We start from the raw sequence: 25,446 nt of genomic DNA, 5'->3' as shown, positions 1-25,446 counted from the left end.
TAAGCAGTTCTAATACATTCCAGCAGTATTTTTGCAACAAAATCGCATTTACCTTTTGTTCCTGAGTAGCTTCCAATACTTCCTTAGTTCTAGACACCAACTGGTCCTTGTCTTTGGTCTCTTGCTGTAAAACAGCAACACGAGTTTGCAGCTGGTTAATCAACTTGTCCTTTTCATGGCATTCTGCATCAAGCATTGAATTCTCCCGATGTAATGACTGTACTTCTTGTTTTGCTCTGTGACATTCCTATCAATAAAAATTACATGGAGAATTCATATCAATTATTGCATTTCTTAATTAAAAAAAATTTTTTTTAGAGTACCCAATTATTTATTTCCAATTAAGGGGCAATTTAGTGTGGCCAATCCACCAACCCTGCACATCTTTTGGGTTGTGGGGGTGAGACCCACGCAAACACGGGGAGAATGTGCAAACTCCACACGGACAATGACCCGGAACCGTGATCGAACCAGAGTCCTCGGCGGTGTTAGGCAGCAGGACAAACCACGGTGCCGCCCTAAATTTCTCAATTTTCTTAACATAGAATTTAAAAATCCTTACATCTTCCAAGCTTAAAAGTTTTGCTTTAATTTCTTGGATGGCACACTCTGTTTTGTATCGCCTTTCAGTAAGCTCTTTGTTTACAGTATCTAGCTTTGCTAGATTAGTCTGTAACTGCTGAAGGCTTCTCCTGTGACCAGTTTCCAACTCCTCCTTCTGCTGTTCAGATTGCTGCTGCCATTGCGTCTGAGCCTGAATCAAAACAGAAGCAGTGTTTAACCGCTATTTATTAACTTGGTTCCATAGTCAAAGGAGTACAAAATCTCTCTTGCTTTACACCAATCCTCTCATTGGATTGCTCTACAAAATGATTTTCATTTGAAAGGCAATCTTGACTATTGCCAGTCCTACTTTAATTGCTAATCAGGAAAGAAGCTTACAATAAGAATAAAAGAAATAGAATTATTAAATTATTAATCTTTTCTTCTGTAACTACCCTCCAAACAACTCTGAAATCTACAATCATCTGTCAGGTACAGCCTTAAGTCAGCTTAACAATTGAATACTTCACTTAAGTCACTATATCATTTTGGAAAACAGTTCCATTGTTAAGGCTTACCCCTTTTTACTAGCTGCTAAAAACACATTTAAACCATAAGAGAAAAGCTTTGCTTATGCAAATGTTGCTTTCAAAAAATGGTTGAATTTTGAAGCCAGCTTATTAATTCAGCAATCACTTGTTGATACTTAGAAGACCATCTTAGAGAAGCTGTAACTGAGGCAATGTGCGTGGTTCAAAACCTATTTATAGTTCAAATCTGGCCTACAAGGCTAACACAAATGAAAGAGAGGCACCGAGAGAAATCAGTGTTTTTACTCATAAGTAAGGAAGAAAGGGAAACAGTTTAAGGATAAGGAAACCTCTGATCATGTGCACTATAGGGGAATGTGCAAAGTAATGCAGGATAAACTGATCTTATTCTCCACAATGTTATTAAAATTTGAGGGGCAGAAAATCATATTCAGTTTCTTCATGTTGTAGTAATGGAAAATTTCTATCTACACTACCTCAATGTAAAACAGTCCTGTTCTCTTGATCAAATTAATGAGAATTCTTTTGAAGGCGAAAAGGCCTCCTACATAGGATCTTGGCTGGCTATGGTAAAGTATTCTTTCCCTCAGTTTTCCATGGCTATAAAATAGTTCTATTATTTTCATTGAATAATTTGGGAATTTGTTTTTTTTGAAGAGGGAAATAGAGACAGCTGATCTAAAATACCAGCTTGGTTGCTCAGGATCTCTTCATGCTGAAGTGATAGTTTAGATTCCATGATCATAACAGCACTGGGCTGTTTACAATGCAGAAATAGATCATTCAGCCCATGAACCTGTACTGGCTTTCAGTAGCAGCAAATTCGTTAGTCCCACTCCCCTTCTGGTTTCCCATAGCCCTCTGATTTTTCTTTCTTTAGATGCTTATCCAATCCTTTTTTAAAAGTCACTTTGAATTTGCCTCCACCACACTCATGTAGTGCATTCCAGGTCCTAACCATTCACTGCTTAGAAAGGTTTTCCTCACATCAGCCGACACTACTTTTGCCAGCATCAGCGTCCGCTGGTTTTTGACCCCTCTGCCAACATAAACAGTTTATCCCCCATCAACTCAGTCTAGATAAGTCCTGATGTCGCACACCTCTATCAAATCTCCTCAAATTTCTCTTGTCTAATTTATCCTTCTAGCTGAACTTTCTCATCCCTCGCACCATTCTTGCAAATCTTTTCTGCACCCTCTCTAAAGCCTTCACATCCATCCTAAAATGCCATGCCCAGGATTGGACACTGTACTCCAGTTGAAGCTAAACAGTGTTTTATAAAGATTCATCATAACTTCTTGCCTTATCTCTCTATTTACAAAACCCAGGGCGGCACGGTAGCACAGTGGTTAGCAATGCTGCCACAAGGCACTGAGGATCGGTGTTCGATCCCGGCCCCGGGTCACTGTCCGTGTGGAGTTTGCACATTCTCCCAGTGTCTGCCTGGGCCTCGCTCTACAACCCAAAAGGATGTGCAGGGTAGGTGAATTGGCCATGCTAAATTGCCCTTAATTAGAAAAAAAAAAGAATTGAATACTCTAAATTTATTTTTAAAAATTTACAAAACCCAGAATTCCGTATGCCTTTTTAACCACTTTCTCAACCTGCCCTACTACCTTCAAGGATTCCTCATATATACGCTCAGGTCCACCTGTTGCTGCATTCCTTTTAGATTATATTGCCTCTCCTCACAAAAATGTATCACTCCACACTTCTCTGTATTAAATTTGATCTGCCACATGTCCACCAGGTATGGCTTCGCCCTCTTTAAATCTATCACTATCCTCCTCAGTTCATAATACTTCCAAATTTTGCGCCATCCGCCTGTTTAGAAATTGTGCCCAAGTATAAATCTTAATATGCATGAAGAAAAGCAGTGCTCAGTGTACCAATATCTGGGGAACCCACTGTATATTTGCTCAATGGAAAAAAAATCAAACATTCAGCACTACTCTCCATTTCCTGCTACTCAGCCAATTTTGCATTGATGCTCTTCCATTTATTCTCTGGACTACAATCTTGCTGGCAAGCCTATTATGTGGCACTTTATTAAATGCCTTTTGGAAGTGCATGTCCACCACATCCATGATGAATATCCTCATCAACCCTCTCAGTTATCACATCACAAAACTCAAGCAAGTTAAACATAATGTCCTTAAACAACTCTATGCGGAATTCCTTAATTAATCGACACTTGCCAATTAGCGTCCACTTGCAAACCAATCAGCACCCTCTTCTCATACAGTATAATGTAGTGTTTCCCTGACATTGCTGTTCTTGTCATTATTCTGATGAGTGCAAGATAAAACGTCTTTTTTCAGCAACACTCAAGTTCTGTACTACCAAACAATAATTCTTGCAACTCTCTACAATTTCCTTTCAAATTTATGCCTTTACATTTTTCCCACTAGTTATGACCTGAAGTCTACACCAAGCAATGGAATTACATCTTTTTTGTTCTTTAATCAAATAGATTCTGTTCGCTGAAGCAAGGTGGCTCAGTGGTTAGCACTGCTGTCTCACTGCGCCGAAGTCCCAGATTTGATCCCGGCTCTGGTTCACTGCCCGTGTGGACTTTGCACATTCTCCCCGTGCTTGCGTGGGTTTCGCCCCTACAACCCAAAGATGTGCGGGGTAGGTGGATTGGCCACGCTAAGTTGCTCCTTAATTGGAAAAAATGAATAGCGTACTCTAAATTTAAAAAAGAAATAGATTCAGTCCTTGACCCCTCTGGGACATCCTCTCTCTCCAGCACTGCAATGTTCTCCTTAATCAATACTGTCACACCTTCCATTTCCTCCTGTTCTACCTTTCTTGAAAACCCAGTCCTGCCCTTCTATGGGCCGGTTATTGCCACAATATCATGTTTCCATATGGCTACTCGAGTCTGCAACTAGACTTTATTACTTACCCTCTTAAGCTGAACCCATCTAATGCACAATTAATGTACTGTCTAGTACTGTCCGTTCCTCCCAATATTCTGTGCATTTTGATATTCCTCTCTAGTATTACCTTGGAATATTACCTTGCCTTTTGTCATAAATTACCTAAACGTAGGGTACAATAACCATTGCTCCCAAAACATTTCTCTATGATCCACCTCATTTCCAAGGACCAGGCAATGCATCCTTTTTTGTTCAGCTGGTCACAAACTGTTATAGAAAATTTTCCCGAACACTCGCCAGGATTTCTTGCCCCTCTCTGTCCTTTACATTACTGCTATTCCAGTCTAACTCAGATAATTTTTAAAATATGTATTTTTATTCAAGGCTTTTTGCATATATACACAAAAAATGGAACAGCAGATCAACCAAAACAAGCAACCACAAATCCCCAACCTCCTCAGATACCGACACCCACTGTCCGAATTTTACCCTACCTCTTTAAACTGGATGAGGCTTAACCTCGCACATGACGAGGTTGTATTTATCATCCGCAAGGCCTCCGCCCCACCTCCCCTCCACTAATTCAGATAATTAAAGACTCTTGTTATAACTACTCTGTAATTGCTGAAAAACATCATTTATTTCAAAGCTTTTTCTCTTGCAGTCTTTAGGACAATTGCAAGAATACCAATGTCGGGGAAAACAACAAATGTATACTGGATGAGAGGTCAGAGTTGACTTGCCATTCCTCGACCAGTTTGAGAATAAAAAACTTACCACTTAAATGATTCTTTTTAAAAAAATATATTTTTATTAAGAATTTTTCAATAACAATATTTTCCACCTTCCAAACAAACCCCCCCACCCCCTGTAACAAAGAAAAGAAAAAGAACTCACGTGGAAAGACATGAACATGGCAAGTCAATAAAATACAGAACTTTGTACACTGGATTCTTCCCGTACATGTCAGTTTCCGGATCATTCATGTGCTTTCTTGCTCACATGCCCCCCACAGGAACCCCCCTTCCCCCCCCCCCCCCCCCCCCCACTCTCCTCGAACGATGCCCCCCCCCCCTCTCGAACGATGTCCCCCCCCCGGGTTGCTGTTGCTGCTGTCCGACCTTCATCTAATGCTCCGCAAGATGATCTAGGAACGGTTGCCACCACCTGTAGAACCCCTGCGCAGACCCTCTCAAGGCAAACTTTATCCTTTCCAACTTGATAAACCCAGCCATATCATTCATTCAGGCCTCCACGCTGGGGGGTTTCGCCTCCTTCCACATTAGCAAGATCCTTCACCGGGCTACTAGGGACGCAAAGGCCAGAATACCGGCCTCCTGCACTCCCGGCTCGTCCACTACTCCAAATAGTGCTAGCCCCCAGCTTGGCTTGACCCGGACTTTCACCACCTTAGATATTGTTCCCGCCACTCCCCTCCAGAGCCGGGCATGACCAAAACATATGGACATGGTTCGCCGGACTTCCTGAGCACCTCCCACATCTGTCCTCCACCCCAAAGAACCTACTCAGCCTCGCCCCCGTCATATGCGCTCTATGAACCACCTTAAATTGTATCAGGCTAAGCCTGGCACACGAGGAAGAGGAATTAACCCTACTTAGGGCATCAGCCCATAGCCCCTCCTCAATCTCCTCCCCCAACTCCTCTTCCCATTTACCCTTCAGCTCCTCTACCAAAGCCTCCCCCTCTTCTTTCATCTCCTGGTATATCGCCGACACCTTGCCCTCCCCGACCCATACGCCCAAGATCACCCTATCTTGAATCCCCTGTGCCGGGAGTAGCGGAAATTCCCTCACCTGCCGCCTCACAAACGCCCTCACATGCATGTACCTGAAAGCGTTTCCCGGGGGTAGCCCAAACTTCTCCTCCAGCGCCCCAAGCTCGCAAACGTCCCGTCAATTAACAGGTCCCCCATTCTTCTAATCCCTACCCGATGCCAGCTCTGAAATCCCCCGTCCATCCTTCCTGGGACAAACAGATGGTTCTCTTTGATCGGGGACCACACCGAGGCTCCCGTCGCAGCCCAGTGCCGTCTCCACTGCCCCCAGATCTTTAGCGTTGCCGCCACCACCAGGCTCGTGGTATACCTTGTCGGCGAGAGCGGCAGCGGTGCCGTCACCTGCGCCCCCTGGTTCGTTCCTTTGCAGGACGTCATCTCCAACCTCTTCCACGCCGCCCCCTCTCCCTCCATCACCCACTTATGGATCATTGCCACGTTGGCTGCCCAATAATAACCACCCAGATTCGGCAATGCCAACCCTCCTCTATCTCTGCTACGCTCCAAGAACCCCCTCCTTACCCGCGGGGTCTTGCTCGCCCACACAAATCCCGTAATGCTCCTGCTTACCCTCTTAAAAAAGGCCTTAGTAATCACAATTGGGAGGCATTGGAATACAAAAAGAAATCTCGGGAGGACCACCATTTTAACCGACTGTACCCTACCCGCCAGCGAGAGTGGCAACATGTCCCACCTTTTAAAATCCTCCTCCATCTGTTTCACCAATCGCGTCAAATTGAGTTTATGCAGTGCCCCCCAACTCCTAGCTACCCGAATCCCCAAATATCGAAAGCTCCTTTCCGCCCTCCTCAACGATAGGTCCTCTATCCCTCTTCGCTGGTCCCCCGGATGGATCACAAAGAGCTCACTCTTTCCTGAAAAGTCTCCAAACTCCCGTAGGATCTGCATTACCTCAACCATCCCCTCCACTGGATCCGTCACATACAGCAACAGGTCATCTGCATACAGCGACACTCGATGTTCCTCTCCCCCTCGAACCACCCCCTTCCATTTCCCCGACTTCTGTAACGCCATGGCCAAAGGTTCAATTGCTAATGCGAACAGCAGAGGGGACAGGGGGCACCCCTGCCTCGTCCCTCGATACAGCCGGAAATACTCCGACCTCCGCCAGTTCGTGACCACACTCGCCACCGGAGCTTTATACAGGAGCTTAACCCAACTAATAAACCCTCCCCCGAACCCAAACCTCCTCAACACTTCCCAGAGATACTCCCACTCTACCCGATCAAAGGCTTCCCCCGCGTCCATGGCTGTCACTATCTCCGCTTCTCCCTCCACCGATGGCATCATTATCACATTTAAGAGCCTTCGCACATTAGGGTTTAACTGCCTACCCTTTACGAATCCCGTCTGGTCCTCGTGACTCACCCCCAGAACACAGTCCTCAATCCTCATGGCCAACATTGTTGCCAGCGACTTAGCATCTACATTAAGGAGCGAGATCGGTCTATGTGACCCACATTGCAGTGGGTCCTTACCCCGCTTCAAGATCAAAGAGATCGTCGCCTCCGACATTGTCGGGGGCAGGGTCCCCCCCTCCCTTGATTCATTGAAGGTCCTTACCAGCAACGGGGCTAACAGGTCTACATACTTCCTGTAGAACTCCACCGGGAACCCATCCGGCCCCGGGGCCTTCCCTGCCTGCATGCTCCCCAGTCCTTTAACCAGCTCCTCCACCCCAATTGGCGCCCCCAGACCAGCCACCTCCTGCACCTCTACCCTTGGGAACCTCAACTGATCCAAGAATCGCCGCTTCCCCTCTTTACCCCTAGGGGCTGGGACCTATACAGTTCCTCGTAAAAGGCCTTAAAAGCCTCATTCACTTTCCCAGCACTCCGCACCGTAGTTCCCCTGCCATCTTTGACTCCACCTATTTCCCTCGCTGCCATCCTCTTACGGAGCTGGTGTGCCAGCATCCGGCTTGCCTTCTCCCCATATTCATATATCGCCCCCTGTGCCTTCCTCCACTGTGCCTCTGCCTTCCCTGTGGTCAACAGGTCAAACTCCGTCTGGAGACTTCATCTCTCCCAGAGTAGTCCCTCATCCGGAGCCTCTGCAAAGCTCCTGTCCACCCTTAAAATCTCCCCCACTAACCTCGCCCTTTCCCTGCCCTCGCTCTTCACCCTGTGAGCCCTGATGGAGATGAACTCTCCCCTGACCAACGCCTTCAGCGCCTCCCATACTACACCCACCTGCACCTCCCCGTTGTCGTTAGCCTCCAGATATCTTTCAATACACCCCCGCACCCTCCCGCACACTTCCTCGTCTGCCAGCAGTCCCACATCCAACCTCCACAACGGGCATTGGTCCCTCTCCTCCCCCAGCTCCACCCAGTGCGGGGCATGGTCTGAAATGGCTATGGCCGAATACTCCGTTCCCTCCACTTTCGGGATCAGTGCCCTGCCCAAAACAAAAAAATCTATCTGGGAGTAGGCCTCATGTACGTGGGAGAAAAAAGAAAATTCTCTGGCCAAAGGTCTGGCAAGTCTCCACGGATCTACTCCCCCCATCTGATCCATAAACCCCCTAAGCACCTTGGCCGCAGCCGGCCTCCTCCCCGTCCTAGATCTGGAACGATCTAATGCTGGGTCCAGCACCGTGTTAAAATCCCCACCCATTATCAAGCTCCCTACCTCCAGGTCCGGAATACGCCCCAACATCCGTTTCATGAATCCAGCATCGTCCCAGTTTGGGGCATATACATTCACCAGTACCACCTCCGTCCCCTGCAACCTACCATTCACCATCACGTATCGGCCTCCCTTGTCCGCTACTATGTTCTTGGGCTCAAATGACACCCGCTTTCCCACCAGTATTGCCACCCCTCTATTCTTCGCATCCAGCCCTGAATGGAACACCTGTCCCACCCATCCCTTCCTTAACCTGACCTGATCTGCCACCTTCAGATGTGTCTCCTCAAGAATGGCCACGTCTGCCTTCAGTCCCTTTCGGTGCGCGAACACTCGGGCCCTCTTAACTGGCCCATTTAGGCCTCTCACATTCCACGTGATCAGCCGGATTAGGGGGTTTACCCCCCCCCCCGCCACACACACACCCCACCCCCTCCCGCCAACTAGCCATCTCCAATCTTAGGCCAGTCCCATGCTCGCGCCTCCCACTCCCTCCAGTCCCCTAGGTGGGGAACCCCCGCCCCGACCACCTCTTCCATTTTCAGTTCCCCCTCGGACAGTGCAGCGGCAACCCTAGAATCCCCTCCCCCCCCCGCTAGATCCACATCTAGCACTTTTGCTCCCCCCATATTACTTCCGTGAGTCAGCTGATCCCGGCTTCCCCCACCTTCCCGTTGATCTCCCCCGTGTGGGAGTCTCTCCTCCTCCTTACCTTCCTCCTTCCCCCCCCCCCCTTTTGGCGCGGGAAAAAAGCCCGCGCTTTCCTGAACCAGCCCCGCCCCCTGTGGCGCAGCTCCTGTTGCGGCCATCATCCCAGTTCCCTTATCCCCGAGTCTCACCTCCCTCCAGGACCGATGCCCACATTCCCCATCATCATCATTTTGTCTACCGAAAGGAAAAAAGGAAATTTTAGGAATTTTAACCAGAACTCTACCCACATCCCCATCCATCAGCCCACCCCCAAAATATTCTTTACCCATATTTACAACCCCATATACAACCACATCCCCTCAGTTCGAGTCCAGTTTTTCCGTCTGTATAAAGGTCCAAGCCTCTTCTGGCGTTTCAAAATAATGGTGTCTGTCCTGATAAGTGACCCACAGTCGCGCAGGCTGCAGCATGCCGAACCTGACTCTTTTTCTATGCAGCACCGCCTTGGCCCGGTTGAAGCCAGCTCTCCTCTTTGCCACCTCCGCGTTCCAATCCTGGTATACTCGGATCATCGCGTTCTCCCATCTGCTGCTCTGCACCTTCTTGGCCCATCTCAGCACACTTTCTTTATCCACGAAGCGATGGAACCTTGCCACTATCGCCCTTGGCGGCTCATCTGCCTTGGGTCTCCTCGCCAGGACCCGTGAGCCCCTTCCAGCTCCAGGGGAGTCGGAGAGGCCTCTGCACCCATCAGCGAATGGAGCATCGTGCTCACGTACGCCCCAGCATCAGCTCCCTCCACTCCTTCGGGAAGACCCAGAATCCGGAGGTTCTTCCTCCTCGACCTGTTCCCCAGGACCTCAATTCTCTCGGCCCACCTCCTGTGCACCGCCTCGTGCGCCTCCATTTTTACCGCCAGGCCCTGGATATTGTCCTCGTTGGTGTTCACCTTATCGTTCACCTCACGAAGCTCCACCGCCTGGGTCGTCTGGGTCTCCTTCAGCCCCTCGATCGCCAACTGCATCGGCGCCAGCACCTCCTTTTTCAGCACCTCCATGCATCTCATGAAGAACTCCTGCTGGTCTGGCCCCCACGCTGCTTGCACTCTGCCCTCTTGCCTTCTTCTCCTCATTTTGTTCTCTGCTCCATGGCCTCTTGCCTCGTTGCTCCACCGCTGCTCCCTGCCATATATTGTGGGGGGGGGGGGGGGGGGAAGAATCTCACTGCTCCTTCCCACACGGGATCAGTCAAAAAAAAGCTCCGTTGGGGCTCCTCTGGAGAGCCCGAAAGTCTGTTTTCACGGGAGCTGCCGAAACGCGCGGCTTAGCTCCGCATCGCCGCAACCGGAAGTCCACTTAAAAGATTCATCAGCTACTCACTTCCCTTCTGCTTACGTCACTTAAATATAGGGAAATTAACAGGAATGTTTTTCAAATGCTTATAAGTTAACTGGAATGTTTTATTGAATGCTCGTTGTTGAAACAAAATAGGAACATTTTAAATTTCCTAGTTGCTTATAGTAACTCCCTGCCTTTGGAGAAAGGAAAACAAAGCTGCAATACTCACCAGCCAATCAACCCACAGCCTTCTTGTGAAATCGCAGTTCGATTTCTTTTTCACTCACTTCTTGAAACTCGAGTGCACCCCACTCTATTCCTGCTGTTATCTCCAATCAGGTCTACACTCTTGTCTTGCTCTCTTATATTCACCTTCATGTAATTTCTTTAAAGATGTTCTCAATCTTTCCCACTATTTGCTGGCTGATAAAATACATCCAATAATGTAATGCATCTCAAGTGTTTAACTCTAACCAAACAAAATCTGTCCTTGACCCCTAGTTCCAGAAGATCCTCTCTCTTCAGCACGACAATGCTCTCTTTAATCAATACCGCCACCCCTCATCTTTGGTCTCCTTCCCCATCTTTCCTGAACACCTTGTATCCTGGAATAATTAGCACTCAGTCCTCCCCCTTTTTGAGCCCTTTTCAAGCTTTTTTTGATTGGAGCAAGACTTCCTTATTCTTATACTCCAATTCACATCCAGCACAGATCAACATGCCATTTGCCTTCCTAATTGCTTGCTCTACTTGTATGCTAATCGGTGGTGTGCAAGGCATGCCCAAAATGTTCTACATCACGACTTTGAACACCTAAGCATATAAAAGTAGGTCATATGAAGAAAGGACCAAGCTTTTTTGTAGACTTGTGGCAAGGAAAAATTGCTGTTGGACTAGGCTGCTTTCCGATGAACTTCATATAACCAAGCAAGGCAGCACCCTGAAGGGTAGAATGGTTTTAGCTGGAGTCTACGAATTTCAGATTACACAAATAATCTTAGTAGCAGTATATTTTCATTGCAAGTGCCTGTAACTTAAATAGCACATCAGTAATTTTCCACCTGGACAGTAATCAGATTCACAAAATGTTACTGGCTGATTTGCATCTTTCCTACAATTACTGTGCCGGTGGTTGTATCTGTGATTGTCAGAATTAACATACATCCCTTTTCATTGCTAAAAACCCTTTTGCACCAAAAAGATGACTTGCCTGGTGTAACTTTTCTCTCTCAGTTGTTAGTTCTTGAGAATACCGCTCATTTATTGTTGTTGTTTGTGTTGTCCATTCAATTCGCAACCTGTCTAGTTCACTGCTCTTTTCCGACAATGCCTGGATAAAATTTCAAAAAGGATTAAATTCCACTCAGGTATACAACAAAAACACAACAGTAGTTTGGTATATTCCACTTCAGTACATAGTAATCAGATCAGAACATTTTAAGCAATTGGAAAAAATGGCAATAGCTTTGCTGCATTTTCATGTTGTTGCACCAGAACATCAATCAGTTTTTATTTAAATAAAATGCAAATTAATGCATAGTGGGATATATGTGAATAATGCGAGAGTATAATACTACCAAAATTATTGATGAACATTAGCAGATTGCAAAAATAACCTGCAGCTGAATATTTTTATTGGACTTGCATTTCATGGTCCCAACCACTGAAGCTACAAGCACTACCAACAGGTAGAATGCACTTTCAATGTCCTTGTTCTCTAAAGCTAAGCGGCTATATGGAGAACTAATAATAATAATAATCTTTATTATTGTCATAAGTAGGCTTACATTAACAATGCAATGAAGTTATCGTGACAAGCCCCTACTTGCTACACTCTGGCACCTTTTTGGGTACACTGTTTACGCTGGGCCTGTTTAGCACACTGGGCTAAATCGCTAGCTTTGAAAGCAGACCAAGGTAGGCCAGCAGCACGGTTCAATTCCCGTAACAGCCTCCCCGAACAGGTGCCGGAATGTGGCGACTAGGGGCTTTTCACAGTAACTTCATTGAAGCCTACTTGTGACAATAAGCGATTTTCATTTTCATTTCATTCACTGAGGGAGAATTCAGAATGTCCAATTCACCTAACAAGCACATCTTTCGGGACTTGTGGGGGGAAAACCGGAGCATCCTGAGGAAACCCACACAGACACGGGGAGAATGTGCAGACTCCGCACAGACAGTGACCCAAGCTGGGAATCAAACCTGGGATCCTGCCGCTGTGAAGCAACAGTGCTAACTACTCTGCTATCGTGCTGCCTTATCGAGGTACTTCCCCACCAGAGAGGAGGAAAAAGAATGGAAGGTCCACTATTATCAGGTCACTTTCATTTAACTTCTGGTGACCAGTTCAGGAATTGGAGAGAAAAATCAGTCAAAATTACATATGGCTTGGAGGGATTAAAAGTATAATTTCTGGAGGTCCTTTTGCATTCTAGCAAACAGTTACGGAGAAACATGTTCTCATTATAGCTATCTTTTTGCCATCTAAATGCCACTCGATTGCATTGTAGTGGAAAATGTCGTCAACAGTGCCATCAGTCAGCACTTACACAGAAATAATTTGCTCACTGATGCCAATTTTGGGTTCTGCCAGGGCCACTCAGTTACGAGCATCATTACAGCCTCAATCCAAACATGGAGAAAAGCACTGAACTAAGAGGGGAGGAGAGAGTGACTGCCTTTGACACTAAGGCAGCATTCCATCAAGGAATCCTGGCGAAACTGAAGTCAATGGGAATCAGAAGAAAAACTCACCACCAGCTGGAGTCATACCTAATACAAAGGAAGTAGTTTTTGGAGGCCAATCATCTCAGACCCAGCACATTGCTGGAGTTCCTCAGGTTCATGTTCTAGTCCCAAACATCTTTAGCTGCTTCACAAGTTGCCTCCCTTCCATCACAAGTGGGGATGTTAGTTGATGATTACACAATGATCAGCAACATTTGCAACTCTTTAGATATTGAAACATTCAGTGCCAGTACGTAGCAATAAGTGGCAAGTAACATATGAAATGAAAAATGAAAATCGCTTATTGTCACAAGTACGCTTCAAATGAAGTAACTGTGAAAAGCCACTAGTCGCCACATTCGGCGCCTGTTCAGGGAGGCTGTTACGGGAATTGAACCGTACTGCTGGCCTGCCTTGGTCTGCTTTCAAAGCCAGCGATTTAGCCCTGTGCTAAACAGCCCACAAAAGTGCTGTGCAATGACCATCTCCAGAAGAGAGAATCCAACCATCTTCCCCTGACTTTGATGGGCCATTTCCATCACTGAATCAGCCATTACCAATATCTCTGGGAATTCCATTGATCAGAAACTGAACAGGACCAGCCATTTAAATACTGTGGCTTCACAGCGCCAGGGTCCCAGGTTCGATTCCCCGCTGGGTCACTGTCTGTGCTGAGTCTGCACGTTCTCCCTGTGTCTGCGTGGGTTTCCTCCGGGTGCTCCAGTTTCCTCCCACAGTCCAAAGACATGCAGGTTAGGTGGAATGGCCATGATAAATTGCCCTTAGTGACCAAAGGGGGTAAGAGGGGTTATTGGGATAGGGTGGAAGTGGGGGCTTGGGTGGGTCGGTGCAGATGATGGGCCGAGTGGCCTCCTTCTGCACCGTATGGATGTACAAGAGCAGGTCAGAGGCTGGGAATTCTAGAGAGTAACTCACCGCCTTAGTCCCCAAAAGCCTGTCCACTACCGAAAAGGAACAAGTCAGGACTGTGATGGAATACTCTCCACTTGCCTGGGTCGGTATGACTCCAACTACAGCCGGCTTGATTGGCACCCCGCCCACCAACTTAAACATTGGGCGGGATTCTCTGGCTCCCCGTGGCATATTTCTTGGCAGCAGGAGGTGGCCCGCCGTTGGCCAGTGGGCAGGATCTACTGGTCCCACCACTGTAAAAGGGATTTCCCATTGATTCCACCTCACACTGCCAGGACACACGTGGCAGAGTGCACAATCAGCAGGACCAGAAGCTTTTGTTAATGTGAAGAGCTGGATGATCTCGCCCATTCACTCCATCCACCACCAATGCAAAGTAGCAGCAAATATGCACTGCAACAACTAGCCATAGATCATAGAATCTACAGTGCAGAATCTACAGTGCAGAAGGAGGCCATTCGGCCCATCGAGTCTGCACCGGCTCTTGGAAAGAGCACCCTACCCAAGGTCCACACCTCCACCCTATCCCCATAACCCAGTAACCCCACCCAACACTAAGGGCAATTTTGGACACTATGGGCAATTTAGTATGGCCAATCCACCTAACCTGCACATCTTTGGACTGTGGGAGGAAACCGGAGCACCCGGAGGAAACCCACGCACACACGGGGAGGATATGCAGACTCCACACAAACAGTGGCCCAAGCCGGAATCAAATCTGGGACCCTGGAGCTGTGAAGCAATTATGCTAGCCACAATGCTACCGTGCTGCCCAAGTCATGGTTCCTTTAAATGTCCAAACCCACAATCCTAAATGGCAAGGGCAGCATTCTCATGGGAATATCACCATCTGCAAATTCCCTTCCATGCAACATACCATCCTGACATGAAACAATATCACCATTCATTCACAGTCGATAAATCAACTCCCTCCCTAATAGCACTGTATGTACCTGCACTAGGTGGACTGTACAGGTTCGAGAAGGCACTCACTACCACCTTCCCAGACAATTTGGGATGAGCAACAAATGTTGGCCTTGCCAGCAATACCTACATCCCATGCAAGAAAATAAATAAACAGAAGAAGTCAGAAAAACAGGGAGCGGATTGTAGAGTACATGCCCTAAAAGGAACTCTTGCAGTTACCAATAAACATACATTTTTAAAATCATTCAATTCAGCAAAACTGAATCAAAGTTTTCTAACATTTGAGAAATTTTTTCAGTTGGGGAATTGGAGAAAATGATTAAAGTAAACAATTAAAGCAAATATTAAACACATCAGGTAAAATATTTCTTCAATATACATTAAAAATCATTATGTGAAAATTTAGGATGACTCTGAGAACTTGATCACTAACTTACTGCGACAAGTTTAACATACCTTTTGTGTGCAAGCTAATTGCCTGGTAAAGTCTTCCTTTATTTTTTTAAGCTGTTGTTCCAACAACAACTTTTCATCCTGCAGACAGAGGAGCAAGTGTAAGCAATTTGGGACTAATTAGCGAGATTCAATTTACTCTTTCTCACTTTTCCCTGGACTTAAATGTATTCTTCAAGGGACAGTGCCTTGATGGTAGAACTATTCACATACCATGAACGGGATTCTGTGAACAGATACCACAACACAATTCAGGATAGGCAAGCCGATTGCCATTCTCCATTTCTCTCCCCTGACGTCCATAATACTTTACCAGAAATTAAGGACAATGGCTGCACAACAAAAAGGCTATTAGGTTTCATTGAAAAAATTCTGTCAAACTGAACAGACTGAATAATTTGTTTTCTTTTAAATAAATTTAGAATACCCAACTATTGTTTTCCAATTAAGGGGCAATTTAGCATGGCTAATCCACCTACCCAGCACACCTTTGGGTTGTGGGGGTGAATGTGCAAATTCCACACGGACAGTGACCCGGGGCCGTGATCGAACCTGGGTCCTCGGCGCCGTAGGCAGCAGTGCTAACCATGTGCCGCCCCATAATTTTGTTTTAAATGCCTTTTATGACACTAAGCATTTCATATGTATTTTGAAAACAGAACACAACAAGCATTAAACCGTGCTGCGTTTTTAAAAATAGAAGTCTAAAGAAATGCATGAAGGCCAATGTATTGTTCGCTGTGTATTTTGCATACTCACGAATGGGCCTACGATTGCCACTTTCTCACCCGAAAGGCATGGAATCTACCTTAAATTACCCTGGAAGGGAAAAGTACTTCAAAAATATGAGAAAGTAGTAAAGCTAGCCATTTCATGCAGCCACTATGCAGTGGCAACACAGGTGATGTTTTCCACTAGCAGGATGCTGCAGTCAAGCCAAAAAGATGTTCTGTCTACCACACAAATTCATAATGTGTATATGAATGTCAGTGCCGGTGTGATGCCAGCTACGTAGTCCGTACATCCCAATGAATGGCAGATCGGATCAAACAACAAGTCTCTTTGGCTGTTCACAAGTGGCAGGCTACTGACCATACTCAACTAACATATGGTTTCAAAACTCAGAACATAGAGCCTAATGTTAGGTGTGATTTTGCAATTGGTCAGCATTTGCTGAACAATTCCAAGAATGCCAAGAATTACACTAACAACCAATTTAAGATTATTGGTCGGGCTTGCAATGTAGCTCAATTACGCTGGCTAGGAGTGACATATATTCACATGCAGGGACCTGGCCTCTGCAGGCAAAAGGAATTAGCCAGAACATTGCACCTTTTTTTGATAAACAAAAGCAAAGTGAACAATAGCTCTCTGATGCATTCACTATGGTGACGTCTTTGCATAGTTTATCCATTGCAATTTTTTTTTTTTTTTTAAATTTTGCAGGTCTGCAGCTCCCCGAGACAGCTCCGCAGTGGCTGTCCCTCAGAGTACACTGGAAGTGCCAACCCACATCCTCCCTTCTCTCAATGCTTATCCCCGCCTACTTCAACAGTGCTGCGCCTTTCCCAACATATGTCTTACGCTGGCTGCCTACTAATTATCCAGCCAGCGCGAGATTGCGTTCTGGCGCCGACCATGACTGGAAACATGTTTTGCGCCTGCTTCCAGGCCCACCAAGTGCGCACATCCATTGCATAAAAAGTTCAGGCCATGGAATAGTTTTCCAGTAATGGAGGCAAAAATTCTACAATTAACTGACAAAGCCAGTTAGATGCTGTGATGAAGCAACATAGAAAGGTGAGCCAATATGCACTTTTACGACAAAAAAGTAAATTTCTGTTTACTGAGCACATACAAACTTACCTTGATACATTTTAAACAGCTAGCTAAATATTTCTTTATTTCCACATCTGTTCCATGTAGTAATTTTAAAGAAAGATGATTCAAGTGTTTGAAAGGATTGGTCTCCACAACATTTAGATAGGCAGGTGTATAGTCAAATAGTGGTGCTGAAGAAACTAACTGCAGCAGGAACCTGGAAGAATGTAGGTTACAGTTGCACAAATTTATTTTACAAAAAAGGGTAAATAATAACATCTCATTCCAATAAATATTTCAGTAACGCTGCACTTTTAACTATGCTTAGTAAGAAAATGATTGGCGGCATGTGGCACAGTGGTTAGCACTGCTGCCTACAGCGCTGAGGACCCGGGTTCAGATCCCAGCCCTGGGTCACTGTGCGTGTGGAGGTCACTGTGCGTGTGGAGTTTGCACATTCTCCCCGTGTCTGCGTGGGTTTCATCCCCACAACCCAAAGATGTGCAGGTTAGGTGGATTGGCCACCTAATTGGAAAACAAAATTGGGTACTCATTTTTAAAAAATTTTTTATTTTTTTTAAAAGAAAGAAAATGATTAAAATCTTCTCACACAGCAAATAAAGAGATCTGAAGTCAGAACTTGAAGTTGAGTTACCGGTGCATTAAGGCAATAATTTGTAAGTGCTGACAAGAATGTTGGTTCAGGATCCTTGAAAGCAGGGGGACATTTTGGGTACATTCACCCATTTCTTTTAGTCTTGGATATAACGGACTTATTTAAATGCATTCCAGACTTCCTGGGAAGTGAAATTGATTTGAATTCTAATCATTGCTGCTGGCCTCCACATTGGACGCTTTGAAATGGCTAACAATTATTTATTGTTCAACTCCGGCAAACAGTTCCAGTGGATATTGTCCCTCCTGTTCCCACAGCAAAAAGAAATACAGGTTTAATCTCCAATTCCTCTGTAAGCACAGTCAGGAATATCTGATACAAAAACAAAATTTCAGGGCGGCACGGTGGTGCACTGCTGCCTCGTGGCGCCGAGGACCCAGGTTCGATTTCGGCCCCGAGTCACTGTTCGTGTGGAGTTTGTACATTCTCCTGAGTGTGCATGGGTCTCACCCCCACAACCCAAAAAGAGGTGAATTGGCCACGGTAAATTGGAAAGTAAAAGAATTGGGTACCCTAATTTCATTTTTTAAAAAAACTTTCTAGGTTCACTGACCTACAATGTCAACTTTGTTTCCTGCTCCACTGATGCTGTCTTGCAGCTGACCCACTGGATACTTCCAAAATTGTGTTTTCATTTAAAAAATATCTGAATGCACAGAAATCTTTGCCTTATATTATGTAGATTGATACAGGTGGCTTACTCCCTTCCCCATTTGCTTACTGAAGATACCGTTATTTTTCTTCCTCTTGTGTTGGTTGTATATATTCATGGTGTGGTTCTTTATTATAGTTATTTTCAATGTTACACTTATTTTCTCCGTCCTATTGATTGATAAGTTCTCTTTCATCACCTCAAATCACATTTTAAAAATATGCATTTATACATTGTATTGCTTGTGAATAACCTTCCAGATCAATTCTGGTTCTAAAAAAAAATTATATTGCAATATTAATCTTTCATTATTTGAAAAAACATAGTCAAGCCTTTCATCTACACACATTTACACAATGTAACCAAAATAGCAAATCTAACACTACTCACCTTGGAACGTCTTTGCTCTCCTCTTGGATGCACTGCTGTAGAAGGTCTATAAACTTTTGTGGGAATGCAGAAAAATCTATCAAGAGCCCTTGCTGATGCTTTAAACTATGAAAGGAGAAATCAAAAATCAAAATTCTGCAGACTACATTTAACAGCTAGCTCAAAGATTTAAAAGTCATAAATCTCGAACAACCTAAAAAATGAAGCATGAATCTGTTATTTCCTACAATCAGATCGTCTTGCTGACCTGAAATCTATAGATGTATTTCATCAAATAAATACTGTTCAAGTGCTCTTTGTAATTAAAAGAACTAAATTTAGGGCATTTTACTTTGCTAGAAAAATATACCCTAGATAGGTGAAGTAGTACCCATTGCTTTTGCTGAATTTGAAGTAGACTTCACGTTTCTGCATTTTAACATTATTCGAATGCAATGGCAGTATGTTTCATGGACATATCACTAGGAACATTCCATGGCATTTGGCACACATCATGAAGCAAAGAGCTGACATCAGTCAATGTTAGGTTGATTGAATTGGTCAAATATTGCGTGCTAATAAAAAATCTCAATCAGCCAAGTCAAATTGCAGTCAACTTTGGAAAAAAGTAAATAGATTGAAAAAACAGTTACATCAGCACTAAGATCTATACATTAAAAATACATTGTTTGGGGGCAGCAGAATGGCACAGTGGTTAGCACTGCTGCCTCACAGTGCCGAGGTCCCAAGTTCGATCCTGGCTCTGGGTCACTGGCCGTGTGGAGTCTGCACATTCTCCCCGTGTTTGCGTGGGTTTCGCCCCCACAATGCCAAAGATGTGCAGGGTAGGTAGATTGGCCATGCTAAATTGTTCCTTAATTGGAAAAGATTAATTGGATACTCCAAATTTATTTTTAAAAATAAATTGTTTCACATATTAGGATCCTGGACCAGACCCCAACAGTGGCTAGGATACTGGACAGGAACCTCAATATTTTAATTTTGTAAGATTGTGAGGAAAGGATACCTCGCTCCAGGAGTGGTTTCACACAAAATAGGGATATGGTATATTAAAACAAACTTTATTACTAACACAGGATTTAAATATCTTTAACATCACACAAGAAAATAGCTTACAATTACCCCTTAAATAATGCTAATCAATACAGCGACACAATGATCCTTAACTGCTTTCTATACTTCCACTCAAACAACAAAACCATTTCCCCAATCCACCTTTAAATACAGTTAGCACTCAGCAATGCTTGCTGTATAAAGATGCCTTGGATACTCCACTTTGAGAAAGAGAGATCTTTTGAGATTGCTTGAAAGAAAGAGACCTGGCACTCTGTCAGAATAATACAGAATCTCTGGCTGTATTTCTTCAGAAACCTTCTCAGTTCACCTTCCAGCCGAAAGCTAATCCTGAAAACATCAACACCTGACTGCTTCACCGCTGGCTCCTCCCATTAACTACATCATCTCACTAAACTGAACACAATAGGTGTGATTCAGCAGACTCAAGTTAAAGACGCCGCCATATAATGTCACTTTGCCGTTTGTTTTTGGCCTCAGCGAGGAACTCCCTGTTGAGGCCACTGTAAGTCATTTCCTGCACTGGCCAGTTTAGGAAGGCTACACCCGGATCGGGGCACCATTTTTAAAGGCATCCCTGATCTTTCAGCCCCTCTACCATGGCTTCAGGGCCCCCCTCCTCCACTTCACCCAACTTACCTCTTCCGCAGCCCTCAAGCCCCACTCATCCAATCTCTTATGGACAAGGCACCCCCAGGTCTGACATCTGGCATGGGCAACCTGGCACCTTGCCACTGCCAGGGTGTCCAGGTGGCAGGGGAGTGCCAGGGTGTAACCTGTCCTGTACCCAACTACCCAGGGGCCTCAAGATCAGCGAGATCCTCCTCCTCCTCCTCCTCCCACCCTCGGCTGTCTCCGAGGATCTCCACAAATTAATAGTTCCCATTCAATCGACACTGGCAAAGACAGCTGAGATGGTAAAGGCACATGACACGGTGTTATAGGGTGTGTGGGCGGCTCTCTCGAAGCAGAGCGATCAGATTGTCTCCTTGGCGGCTTAGATCGCGATGTTGGCCCGTGTTAATAAAGCACTGCATGCCATGGTGATGACCAGGAGAATTGCTCCAGGAGAGAGAACCTTAGAATTGTGGGGCTGTCAGAGGGAGTGGAGGGCCCAAATCCAACTGAGAACATATCAAAGATACTTAGATCGAGCCCACCAGTCTATTAGGCAGGAACCCCGTTCCAGTGAGCCATCACAGACAATCATAGTTTGGTTCCATAGCTATCAGGAGAAGGAACGAGTCATGAGGCGGGCAAAGGATCACCGAGACTACAAATGGGAAGGTCACGCCATCGGGCTCCTTAAGATGTGGGATCAGAGCCGGCTAAAAGGCATGTGGCATTTAACAAGGCCACGGCCGCGTTATACAAGAGTGGAGTTCGGTTTGGGGTGGTATACCGTGCCTCCAAATATCTTATGATACAAAAGATTATTAATTCGATGTGACGGAGGAGGTCGATGCTTTTGTTAGGAAGCCTGGACTCGGGGAAAGTTAATTGTAATTTGTATGGGTCTTGATATTGTTGGGGAGGGCAGGTAAATTTCTGCAGGAGGCCCATTTGGGGGTCAGGGAGCAGCCACGGTTACAGAGGGCAGGGTGGGGCAGGTATTCCACACAGGTTTCAATGGTAGGATCCGGGGGCTGCAGTTTTGGTTAATAAAGGGGTTCCTTTTTCGTCTGTTCCTGGCGGACCGGAGGGGGAAGACATATGATTACCAGTCGGTCTTTGACGGGCACCTCAATGGTCCTAGTTAATGTGTATGCTCCAAATTGGGATGATAAGGCCTTTAGTAACAAGATACTGGTTCTATTCCTTTTTTTTTTTAAATTTAGAGTACCCAATTAAGGGGCAATTTAGCATGGCCAATCCACCTAACCTGCACATCTTTTGGGTTGTAGGGGTGGAAACCCATGCAAACACGGGACGAATGTGCCAACTCCACACGGACAGGGAGCCGGGGCCGGGATCTAACCCGGGTCCTCAGAGCCATAGGCAGAAGTGCTAACCACTGCGCCACCATGGTTCTATTTCTGACATGGATTCACTCGAGTTAATTTTGGGCAGGGTGTGAGAGAGAGAGAGAAAACGCGACAAATTGTGTCTTAGACAATCGATTGGACCGATCTAGGCCTAAGTCTCTGATTCCATCACGAGTGGCAAAAGAGCGGTGGCAAAAGCATTGCTGGCTTTTATGGAGCAGATGGGGGCGGGGTGCAGGTCCGTGGCGCTTTTTGCATCCGAGTGATAGGGACTTTTCTTTTTTCTCCCATGTTCATCAGGTTTCATCTCGAGTTGACTTTTTTGTAGTGGGTAGATCTCTCCATCCTGGGGTGTGAAAAGGGCAGGGTACTCGGCAATTGTTATCTCACATCATGCCCCACATTTTGTGGATTTGGTGTTAAAGCCAGGTCCCTCTCAAAGTCCGCCATGGAGATTGGAATACTGTTATTGGGGTGCATTACGTTAAAAGAGTGAGTCTATTTCACCTTCTACATTGTGGGAGGCCCTTAAGTTGGATAGTAGTGGAGAGATCATTTTCTCCATGTCACATGAGGAAATGACTGGGAGGATGGAGCGGCAGTGGCTGGTGGATTCCATCCTAGAAACTGCCAGCACTCGTTTGCCCCTAAATCAGAGTTGGTGGCAAGTAGGAAAAAGTTGCAGATGCAATTTGAGCTACTCTCAACAGGTAAGGCGGTGAGCCAGCTGCGACGGTCTTTCATTTGGGCGAGCAAGACCCTGTGGATTCATAGTACGTTTCTTTAGAGAGGGAGACTAGAGGGAGGTGGTTTAGCCTTACCCAATTTGTTATTTTACTACTGGGTAGCTAATATTAAAAAACTGGGGTGGCTCAAGTTTCCAAATTCCATATGGGGACAGATGGAGGCAGGCTCTTGTGGTGGTTCTAGCGTAGGGGCCTTGGTAACTGCATTGTCTCTGTTTTCCCATGCAAAATTTACCTCGAGTCCAGTACTGGTGTCCACTCGGAGGATTTGGGGACAATTTAGACGATATTTGAAGCTAGGCTCAATGTTTTTCAAAAAATTTAGAGTACCCAATTATTTTTCTTTTCCAATTAAGGGGCAATTTAGCATGGCCAATCCACCTACCCTGCCCATCTTTGGGTTGTGGGGGCACGCAGACACGGGGAGAACGTGCAAACTCCACACGGATAGTGACCCAGGGCCGGGATTCGAACCCGGGTCCTCAGCGCCGCAGCCCCAGTGCTATCCACTGCGCCACGTGCCGCCCTGAGCTCAGCTCCATGTTAACATCAGCCCCTATTTGTAGGAATCATCTCTTCACACCATCAGGTTTAGACTCAAAAAAGTTCAGGACACAGAAGGAAGGGCTGGGAAAGAGAGAGAGAGAGAGAGAGAGAGAGAGAGAGAGAGAGAGAGAGAGAGTGGCTCTTCAAAGGGCCAAATCTACCACCTGTTGCACTAGGCTCAGCTTGATTCAGTTCAAGGTGGTGCACAGAACACATCTGGCCAAGGCGAAGATATGTTTTTTTTCTCAGAGGATAGATGCGAACGTTGTACTCAGGGGCCGGCGAATCATACTCATATATTCTGGTTGTGTCCGAAACTTGTAAGCTTTTGGGTCTCCTTCCTTAATACCATGTTATAGATTCTTGGTATTGAGCTGGAGCATTGTCGGCTGGTGTCCAGTTTTGGGGTTTCGGACTCACTAGTACTGAGGCGGGTGTGAAGGCAGATGTCCTTGTCTTTGCCCCATTGATAGCCCAGAGGAAGGTTCTGCTGGGGTGGAGATCTCCTACTCCGCCCAGTGCCTCGGCCTGATTGGGTGACCTAATGGAGTTCCTATATCTAGAGACGGTCGAGAGGGTCGGTAGAAGGGTGCTACTCGAGATGGCAGCCATTCATTTCCTTTTTCAGAGTTAGTCACCGTCAGCTGTTGGGGGGGGCGGAGGTATTAGTCTTTTCTAGTTATATGTTGAAGGGTTGGCTTTAGTGGGGTTGTAAATTTTTAATTGTGTTATTCATGTATTGTACCTTAACGTATTTGTTGTTTAGTGTGGACTGATTTTGTAATAATGATGAAAACGTTTTTGCAAAAATGTTTTAATAAATCTGTGCACCTGGATCTCGCCTGAGCGAGATCCAGATCGCAATGCAAGATTCCATTGAATCTCACAAGACGTTTAGAGCATCGCGAATCTCAATGTAAGCCTCTCGTGAGATTCAACGGCCTCGTGCCGACACCAAGTCGGGTCTGATGAGGTCACCGAATCGCTCCCAACGTCTCTAATTATCTACTCCCCAGGGTACCCCTCTTAATCTAAATAAAAGTCCATTAGCCCAAACGTTTATGATGCTTTGGCTTCAAAACGGGCTAGCTGTCTTCCAAACCAGAATATTTAAAACATGACTGGGGCAGTCACATTCAATCCCAGGCTTTTAACCCTTACTGCACCAAATGCATAGTAACAATACATCTGAAATTCCTACATTCATCGCATACAATACAGGGAGATACCACAATACAGTAAACAATTTTCGGAGGAAAATAATTAGGAGCATGACTCAGAATAACATACTCTACACAAGATAGCAAATTAATTTATCTAAATAGCAGCACAGAAGTGTATAGCTTTAGTGAATCTCGATGGTCTTCTCGGGCTTTGTGCCAACTAACAGCAACTCTAATTTCTATTTGGAGTCTGATTAAATGTGAAAGCCCTCCCTCATACGTCATGGTAATTTGTCCAATGCTTTTCTTGACATTCAACCATAGTCAAGCTGAGAATCAATGCATGGGATCTTCAGGTCCCGTGGATGGCGTACCCCCGCCACAGGTTTCCCGACGGCGTGGGGTAGATTCAATGGGAAATCCCATTGACAGCAACAGGACCAGAAGATCCTGCCTGCAGCCAATAGCAGGCCACCTCCCGCTACCGAAAAATAGGTCACGGAGAGGCCAGAGAATCTTGCACAATCTCTTAAGCTGCCATATATCAAAATAAAGTCACTAAATATAGTAAATATTGCTTACCTCTGAAAATCGTCTTCCGTTATTATCAAGTTATAAAGGAAAAGTGGATCTATATCGTCTGTTAACCGGACTATCAAATCCTGCAATTAAAATACTAATTTGCTGAGTTGTTCTACTGGTTAACAGTGTTAATGCTACAATTCACATCTTAAAACTAACAAAAATTACTTAACAGTTAATTCCATTAGTATGAATCTGATTATACACATTCACTTTGCATTTAGCAGAGGGTAAAATCCTTTACCTACCACAAATACTCAGAAGACTGAAGCCATTGTTGTTGATTCTTGCTTCAAACTCTGTTCCCTACTAAAGATTCCATCCTTTTCCCTGGCAAGAGGCTAAGATTAAGC

At 45.5% G+C, this 25,446-nt stretch overlaps 1 protein-coding gene across 4 annotated transcripts in view; it reads right to left on the bottom strand.

The window, feature by feature from the left end:
• Nucleotides 1-25,446, bottom strand: part of LOC140426515 (spindle assembly abnormal protein 6 homolog) — a 121,834-nt gene that overhangs the window by 78,750 nt on the left and 17,638 nt on the right. For 3 of the 4 annotated variants that reach the window (XM_072511383.1, XM_072511384.1, XM_072511385.1), the window contains exons 3-9: nt 25,094-25,173; nt 18,998-19,102; nt 17,325-17,496; nt 15,462-15,539; nt 11,626-11,745; nt 563-754; nt 53-247 (exon numbers count right to left, since the gene is read on the bottom strand). In XM_072511383.1, the coding sequence (XP_072367484.1) occupies nt 53-247; nt 563-754; nt 11,626-11,745; nt 15,462-15,539; nt 17,325-17,496; nt 18,998-19,102; nt 25,094-25,173 (942 nt within the window). The remainder of the gene's footprint in view (nt 1-52; nt 248-562; nt 755-11,625; nt 11,746-15,461; nt 15,540-17,324; nt 17,497-18,997; nt 19,103-25,093; nt 25,174-25,446) is intronic. The other variant, XM_072511386.1, reaches the window with a different exon arrangement.

Source organism: Scyliorhinus torazame, chromosome 7, assembly GCF_047496885.1.
Source record: "Scyliorhinus torazame isolate Kashiwa2021f chromosome 7, sScyTor2.1, whole genome shotgun sequence".
NCBI lineage: Eukaryota > Metazoa > Chordata > Chondrichthyes > Carcharhiniformes > Scyliorhinidae > Scyliorhinus > Scyliorhinus torazame.
The sequence above is the reverse complement of the archived record's forward strand: the minus strand, read 5'-3'. Positions and strand labels throughout refer to the sequence as shown.